Raw genomic sequence first — 9251 nt, 5'->3', positions numbered from 1 at the left:
CAGACCGGTTCCCACTCACTGGCTGAGCGAGGTGCGGGTGCAACACTGGGGGCTGCGATCCGTTGCCGGACACGAAAAAAGACAAAAAGGAAAAAACAAACAAACAAACCACCTAGTAAGTAGAACCAGGTATCTTTCTTTGAGGGCTTCATGTTCTTCCATTGGGCATATAATGGGAGTATAGAAAAGGAAGCATTCTCAATTTTTCTAAGGGGGGTCAGGAAAAGAAGCTTCGTTGAAAAGGATATACTTGTTCTGAGTCTCTTAGACTTGTTGAAGGCGTAGGAAGTGGGTTCCAGCAGGGAGGGTACTTAGAGTGTGATGCAACAGAGGCTTGAGAGAGCCTGCCATTAGAGCAGTTGCAGATTCTTTTCTGTGATGGGATGTTGGATGTTCTGGCCAATTCATAATAGATTTTGTACTTATCTTAACAAGTGTGTATGTTATCCTGTAACTGATGGGAAGCTGTAGACTGATAACAGATTTGTGTGTGGGTGAAATTTGCTTTATGTATTAATGCTAGGTAAAATTTTTCTTTGTTCTTTTTTAATACTTTTGTTTTTAATGATTTGAGACAGAAGCGTTGTACATAGCCTTCATTCAGCTTCCTCTAATGTTGACATCTTCCCACAATAACTATTGTACAATTATCGAAATCAGGAAATTAACATTGACACAGTACTTAATAGATTTTGAATTTTATTAGTTTTCTCACTAATGTCCTTCTTGTTGTCCAGAATCCCACATTGCATTTAATCATCATATGTCTTTTAGCATATTCCAATCTGTGAGAGTTCCTCAGTTTCTGTATTTCATGACCTTGATGTAAGATTACTGGTCAGTTATTTTGTGTGTTTCTCAAATTGGAGTTGCCAGTGTTTTCTCATTGTAGAGGTTGTGCATTTTTTACAGGAATACTACAGAAGTGATATTGTGCCCTTCTCAGTGCACCCTATGGGAGAAGTGGTTCATAATGTTGAAGTGTCTTTTGCTGGTGGTGATAAGTTTATTTGATTAAGGTGGTGCCTGCGAGCTTTTGTAAAGTTCGTACTGTTCCCTTTGTAATGAAGGAGATAATATGCAAATACTCTGTAGCTCATTGTACTTTCACCCACAATTTTATCATCCACTGATGGCTTTTCCTACAGCAGTTATTGCTGTGTTTACTGAATGGTGATTTTTTGTTTTTTTTTTTTTCTCTTTGGTGGTTTTTCTGTTTTCTACATTTAATAAATGGAATTCTGTTAGGAAGAGCTGTCTTTTCTCCCCCCGGTTATTTATTCATTTGTTAATTAATTCAATTATTTATATCAGAATGAATTCATGGATATTAATTCTATTTTATGGATTATAACCTATTACTATTCATTTGTCTCAGCTTTGGGTATTGGGAGATCTTTCAAGTTGGCTCCTGTGTCCTTTCAACATGTACCCCTCATTTTTTGTATGTTCACTTTCTGACACCAGAAGATGTTCCAGACTCATCTTGTATTTTGCCTGCTCCAGCCCTGGTTCTTTTTATTGGAGAGCAGTGTTTAGTAACCCACATCTGGGTTCTAGTTGTGCTCATTGCTACTTGGTGTCGTTGATCTAGGATTTCTCAAGAAACAAACCTAGGAAACGTGTATATGTATGCTCACACATGCATATACACACACCTCTATATTTTTTTTATCTACCCATCCCTATATATTTTAAAAACCATGAATTTATATCAGTCCAACACAACAGCCTTCCCCCTTCCTTATTGATACATATTTGTTCAATCATAGTACCAATATAGTTTCATAGTTTTCATCTGAAGCCCTTGTGAGAAATAAGTTTACTAAGTACAATATTTGTGTATGGTATACTAGCCGTATTTTATAGTCAAAATGCTATTTTCTGAAGTTGCTTACGTTAGTTCTTCTCTTCCCCCACACTTTCAGTGTGGTTATATTAGGTTCATTTGCTACTACAGTATTCTAATGCTAGTCCCCCCCAACCCATCCCCACACAAAACAGTTGTGCTTTTTGGAGCATGTGGAACATTACCCTGCTGCTAAAAGCTATACAAAAAGGTATCATGCCTACTACCCTAAAAAAAAAAAAAAAAAAAAAAAAATTGAGTATTGGGTTTGTTTTGTTTAGCAAGAGCCTTGTTTCTATGGCTATTGACAAATAATGTCATTATTTGTATGTTAGTTTCTATTTGTAAAAGGAGGCTTTTTCTTTTACCCTTTCCTTACTCATCTGACTTTATGGAAGTGATAGGAAAAACAAGTGAACTATTAAGAGAAGAATTAATGCTTTCTCAGAAGAAAGGCATGCTAAAAATGGAAGCTATTGCTATTTCTTTTTAAATAGTCCAACATACATTCTTTGTACCACTGGTTAAGCAGGAATGACTTGACTTTTCCTTGAAGTTTTTCAATCACCAGGGACATTGAGTGGTGCATTGGCCTGACAAAGGTTTTATGATAGACAGTAAAAGGATAGATACTGGCTGGGAAATATTTGATCCCCACAGTACTAAATTACAGACTAGGCCTTTTAAAGTAAATTAGGTTGTGGATAAATAAGTTGAGCAATAAGAATTTATAGGACTGTTTTTGTAACTGCTGTATTTCTTTAGATTCTAGATGCATATTTTCAACAATGTTGGTAAGTTATAAATATTAGGTTTAAGAGCCATTGGATTTGTAACAGCATTGTGGTGATCAAAATTTTTTAAAATGAGCTAAATCAAAATCGTTCTCATGTAATTATAGATTTTCTTTATCCTAAACCTACAGACATAGGAAAGTGAGGCACATTACCCCATTTTACATTTGCATAAATTGAAGCCCAGGTAAGTAATATGATAGAAGTGGGATTTTCAGAACATTTCATCCATGGTGCTAGTTCATGGAAATGACTGGTATACTATTTATAGCGCAGCAAAATATTGTGGTGATTTTAAGCAAAACTATGCTGAGTATCATTGAGATGAGGAGCTTGAGACATAAAATAATTCATACAAAGTAGAAAACTGATTTATTTTGAACCAGGAATAAAAGTTGAATTCCTCTCAAACCAGTTAGCCTTTTCATTCCATGTTTGTCAGAAGGGGAATAACTAACCAAAACCAAATGTAAATTTTCTGGTCAAATGAATATGATGCATTTAAGAAAATGGTATTTCAAGCAGGTGGGACATGGCATTAATTGAGTGGCTAAAGTAAAATACATATACATGTATCTTGCAGATATGGTTTAATTTTACCATGTTTTTAAGTGTGTGCCTCTTTGTTTTTACTTATTTACTTTCTCTCCTTTTTGGTAAAATAAATCTAGTGCGCATTGGTTCTTAGATCCCAGGAACCCCCCCCATAAAACCTCTTAATTTAATATAACTTTTCTTCAAGGGCTCTTTGTCAGACTAATTGGTCTGGCTGAGAGGGTATAGTAATGAATCAGACAGACGCCTGCTTTATATGAATAACAAATTTGAATCTCGTTGCTGTGTTAATCATTTTATGTCGGTCACCTGGCCCTTTCAGTCAGGGGAAAAAAATCAGTTCAGCAACCTTCCTTGCTACCTTAAGATTGCTCCAAATGGCAATCCCCTGGGGCCCTGCTTTGGCTCAAAAGGAATTACAGAAGCATTCTATCTACTACTTTAGCTTTTCTACTCTTTTCTTTGTGGGTATGGGATGTATAAACCCTCAGAGAACATCTAAACATCAAACAAAATTCAAATGGAAGCTTCTATGATAACCCTTATTATCTGGATGGTAGAGCCTTAACTTCTTTCATCCTTTTTACAGTTTCCTATTGGGTGACAGATGAATGAGTCATACTTTAGTTTTCTGAAAACACTAATGCCATAAACCACTGTAGTAGTAATAATAAAACTTAAATTATGTAGACTTAAATTATGTAGACTTAACATTTCTAGAGTGTTTGTTAATGTTTCTCTACCCCCTGTGTTTGCAACCTTCTAGATTAAAGATAAGGAGTGTTCACTTGGTCTTAAGACAGTGTGAATGCATTTAAGGACCTCTAGGTGAAATTACATGTGTTTGTGAATTACTTTTCCTTTTGCAAATGGAACACTATGATTGGGGTTGCATTTGAGAATGAGTAAACCTGCTTGCGTAAATGTCCTGTTTTTGGATCTCAGCTTGATTGCAGAATTTTCCAAGGTCTCTAAGCAGTTCTCTCCTGAATATCTAGTGCCTCTTTGTAAGGCTGGGACTGGAATCCAGGCACAATCCCTCTCTAATGTTTATGCTCTTGATGTCTCTGTGCTGCTATATTTTTGACAACATTTCTGTGTTTTGTCTGTTGACTTTAATTTTGACTTGGGGTCCGAATTACCCCAGGAAATGTCAGGTTTCTCTCAGAAAATCAATAAAATTTACATTAAAGTTAATATCATTTAAAATATATACACACTCCTCGACGTGTTGAAATTTACCACAAAATTACCAAGGTCACAAGTATACATACACTTATTCATCATGGAAAAATACTACAATATTCACGATGTCAAGACTTATCTTTAGATATCACCATGGCAGAAATCAGGGATAAATCTGCTTTTTGCTGAGGAGGCCAACTTATGGGAAATGCTCAAAGCTTTATTATTTTGGGAGCCAGACCTAGATGGCTAGAGACTGATTATTTTGTTATCTGAAGCAGCAAAGAGCTTTCCTTTTCATAATTGTGATGTGCTTTGTCATAATGTAAAGAACAGAAAGTGTCAGTTTTGATTCTGCAGATTTAATCTCTTTTTGCTCAGTCTCTTGATGTCTACACAATCAATCTTTTATTTTATTTACTCTTTTTTGGCGGCTGGCTTGTACAGGGATCCAAATCCTTAACCTTGGTCTCTCACCAGCACCACGTTCTCCCAAGTGAGCTAACTGGCCAACCTCTAAAGATGGCGACATTTTGTCTTGACAGTCTTCTTGCAGTTTCATCTCTCATAATTCCTACAAAAAAAGCCTTAATCAAATGGAGAGTCAATCCATTACTTGAACATGGTGCCTTGTAGAACATGTTGATGTATATAAATCAGACCACTGCCATAATTTAATGCTAAAAACTATATTTTAAGTAAACATAAGATTGATAGAAGTTCTTAAGATCGGTATGCCAGCAAAAAGTTCATAGTCAACAGCATTTTCATGTTCAAAGGGAACTTCTTCATCTAAACCAGAACTTCTGAAATCTAGAAAAGCTATAACATGCCCAAACACACATGTGGTTGTTAATGCCAACCTGAATCTTAAATTCTTTCGGTTTTTCTAGTCCTTCGTCATACTATAATATTTGTTTAGGCATTTTGAGGTTTTCCCTGAACAGTAAACCTATATGGGATCCGAACCCGGGGCCTTGGTGTTATCAGCACCACACTCTCCTGAATGAGCCATGGGCCGGCCCGTAAATATTAAAACTTTTTAGTTATCTTCATAATCTGTTCAGCCTCAAAATATTGACCTTGAAATGTACTGGTAGCAGTTACAGGAAGGAAAACTTAACAACACCCCAAAGTCAATTTTTAAGTGTAAGGAGACAAAGACCACAGTCTTTGTGTGTTATTTCAGAAATAATAACTCCCAGAACTGAGGGATAGCTGCATCTGTGGCTTTATTGCCTATACCTCAGAGATGCCATAATGATTGACATTCAAATCTGCCCCTCTCTCATTTGAAACTAGTAGATATATAAGTGGTTTTGAATACTGAAATTCATATTTTTTCGTTTTCTTCCCCAGGCTCTCATTTCATTTTATATCCTAAACGTATATTTGATTTGTATGATGTAAAGACAGTAGTTACTAACTTATTACCTGATACTATCAGGTAGTTGATTGAGATTTTAGTAATTTTATTTTTCTTCTGTCACCGAAAAATATATATGTATATTTTTAAACAAAGTAGTTTTGGAAAACAAGCCTCCAGCATACACCATAGAGTTAAGCATATTTAAATTTCCTCTTAGTTATCTTGACTGATGTAAGTATATCCTTCTTGACCCTTAGTTAAAGGCTCATGTTAGTATGTAATTCTTTTTGCTAAGCTTCTGTTCTGTAGAATTATCTTACCAAGGTCATTTCCCTGTCAGTAGGCACTTATTACTACTTTTACTCTGACAAATATTTGGTTTCCTTGTTCCCTTTCCCCCCAAAGCAAAAGCTAATTCTCTTAATTATTTTCTTTTTCCTCAACCATACAAGTTTTGTTTTTCAAGTTGGTTATCAGAAATTTTAGGTGCTTCATGTAAATGAAATAGTGCTGCTTTTCAGATAGGGTCGCTGTTGGGTAAATGTTGATGTATATTTTATTTTTCTTCTTATTCAGATTGAGTCTGTTTCTCAGCCATTGGAGAACCATGGTGCCCCAGTTACTGGTCATATTTCAGAGTCATTGTCTGCCAAATCATGTGGAGGGTTGAGACCTGTCAATGGAGTTATTAACACGTAAGTTTTATCCCTTTTACTTCTTATACTTAGTGGGCTTATAAAATGTGAGTTTGTAGGTCTTACTTATCTCTAGCCAGGACTGACACTGATTTAAAAAAGCAGAAACCTTATCACTTATTAATATTTTGCATGCCTCCTACTGTACCAAATATGTTTTAACAAATATGTTCATGTATTTCCCTTTTTACCTACTGTGGCCTAATGGGCTGGGTATGGAGAAAAATAAAAGATTCTACAGCTACTATGAATCGTTGTTATTGGTCCTAATCTTGGAGGAATTCTTCAGAAGTGTTTTTACATAAACTGTTCTGCTCTAGAACAGACTAGATCCCTAAAGGCTGTGTTTGTAAATCTATATTTAGGAAGGTTCAAGGAATTTCTATACAATTGAACAATGTGTACACATCCCTAAAATTCATGTTTCACAGGAGAGAACTGATTGTAAGGCAGCCCATTAACATTTGCAAAATTCATCTTTTTTTTTTTTTTTCCATTTGATTTTAGTTTTCAATTGCAATTTTCTAGACTGGCTTTACTTATTTTTCTGTTGTACAAGAGAATTTAATCACTAAAACTTGAGTTAACTTACTTTTCAGATTTGGTGGAGTAAATGTGCACCAAGAGCCTTACAAATAAACACAGAAATAGTGTACACGCTCTTAGGTTATCAGACATGATCATCAAGAAATGACCTGCTTCTGCTCTAGAATGCTTATTTGTGTCTGTGAACTTTTGCAAGTAGAGATTTAACCACTAGTGGAAGCTTTGTTTACTTGTGTTTTCTGAGAAGTCAATATTCTTCCTTCCCCTTGTATAGTCTTCAGCCTGTCTTGACAGACCACATTCCAGGTGACAGCTCTGATGCTGAGGAACAGTTACATAAAAAGCAGCGACTGAATCTAGTTTCTTCATCATCTGATGGCACCTGTGTGGCAGCCCGAACACGTCCTGTACTGAACTGTAAGAAACGGAGGCTTGTTCGACCCAACAACATTGTTCCTCTTTCCAAGAAGGTCAGTACCAGTGACATTTTGGTCATTGTCAAACAGTGAGCCAGATGCTGAGATAGGGGGATTAGTCTCTTGCCAACTTTGTTTCATTTAACTAGTGTTTTCCAAACTTGGCTAACCATCAAGATTTCCTGTGGAGCTTTATAAAATACTAGGTTCTTGGGCCCTGTTTCCTAGAGATTCCGATTCTTTGTTGCTCTAGAGTTGGGCCTGGGAATCTTGCTTTCAGAAAACAGAAATCTTCTTAGGTGACTTTTCAGCTAGGTTTGAAAACTACAGGCTTAAGCTTTTTAGTGGAAATAGGGAGAGATTGAAAATTTCAGTGCTGCCATCAACACTCTGAAGGAGACTGGCCTGCTTTCTCACGCTGTTGATCAGTGAAAGTGGCAGTGTAGAATGCATTGCCTTAGAGAATCTCCGTTAAAATTTCTAAGGTGATGTTACTAAACAAATGTTTGTCTTCACAAAGAAAAGGGAGATTAATTTACAACTGTAGTGAACTTTCGATTGCTGACTCTTTGAATAGCAGAGGTGGCTTTATTTCAAAACTAATGAAATAATAGTACACCAGTAAAATTCATACCATGCAGTGGTTAAGAGCATTAACTTTGAAGGTGATAAACTTGGGTTTGAATCATGGCATTGCCACTTAGTACTTTTGTGATTTGGTATATGTTAATCATCCCCATCCTCGCTTCTCTCCAGAGCCTTAGAGGTCCCATAGGCTTGTTTGAGGCTTAAATGAAATGTATGTAACATACTTATTGGGGTATCTGGCTGATAAGTTTCTAGCGCAAAGAGGTTGTTACTATTACCACTTAATCATCCCCATCCTCGCTTCTCTCCAGAGCCTTAGAGGTCCCATAGGCTTGTTTGAGGCGTAAATGAAATGTATGTAACATACTTATTGGGGTATCTGGCTGATAAGTTTCTAGCGCAAAGAGGTTGTTACTATTACCATTTTTGTTTTTGTTCATTCACTCATTCGACACAGAGTAATTGAGTTCCTACAGTGAATTAGATCTGTTTTAGGCACTGGGAATACACTATGTAAAAAGACAAAATTCTTACCCTCATGAAATATTCTTGTTGGTAGATTTTTTTAAAAAGTCAATAAATGAACTGTACGGTATGTCTTATGGCATTAAATGCTGAGGAGAAAAATAGAGCAGAGGGGAATAGAGAGTGCGGAGGAGCTTAGATAAAGAATAGGCATAGGAATTATACTTTGAGGTATTCCAAGGCTTAGAGGTATGAAAGATTAGGAAAGAACTGGAAAGGAATGACTAATAAACAGAAGGAAAACCAGGAGAGTGTGGTATGTGGAGAGCAAAGGAAGAAGGTGTTTCAGAGAGGAAAGAGGACTGATCCATCTCTGTTGGATGATGCAGAAAGGTCAAGTAAGATGAAGACTAAGAATTGAGACTATTGACTTTGGCAGAGGTAGGGTTGTTGGAGACCTTGGTGAGCAGTTTTGGTAGAGGGAGAAAAAGGATGAAACCTTGGTTGGAATGAATTAAAGAGAGAATGGGCAGAAGGAATTGAGGGAACCATTACAGATAATGCTTTCAAGAATGTTACTGTAAAGGCAAGCAGAGAAACAGCCTGTTTGACTGAAGGGCAGTCTTTCTTAAGAGAAGTTCTATGGCGTATTTCCTGATGACAGAAAAGAGAGGAGAGAATAGAATTGCTGGAAGCATTAATATTTAGACAGTGAATTTTCAGTGCTTGGCTTTTTTTGTTCTAGTATGTGATTGCATTGTATAACTTTGCAGTGATCTTTTTAGAAGA

At 36.4% G+C, this 9251-nt stretch overlaps 1 protein-coding gene across 2 annotated transcripts in view; it reads left to right on the top strand.

Annotated features, from left to right (window-relative positions):
* The window catches only part of KANSL1 (KAT8 regulatory NSL complex subunit 1), a 200461-nt gene that overhangs the window by 151841 nt on the left and 39369 nt on the right, over positions 1–9251 (top strand). For both annotated transcript variants that reach the window (XM_008582691.1, XM_008582692.1), the window contains 2 exons: positions 6329–6447; positions 7268–7463. In XM_008582691.1, coding sequence (XP_008580913.1) covers positions 6329–6447; positions 7268–7463 — 315 coding nt within the window. The remainder of the gene's footprint in view (positions 1–6328; positions 6448–7267; positions 7464–9251) is intronic.

This window comes from Galeopterus variegatus, unplaced genomic scaffold (genome assembly GCF_000696425.1).
Source record: "Galeopterus variegatus unplaced genomic scaffold, G_variegatus-3.0.2 Scaffold2698, whole genome shotgun sequence".
NCBI classification, from domain to species: Eukaryota; Metazoa; Chordata; class Mammalia; order Dermoptera; family Cynocephalidae; genus Galeopterus; species Galeopterus variegatus.
This window is presented reverse-complemented; position numbering and strand designations above follow the sequence as displayed.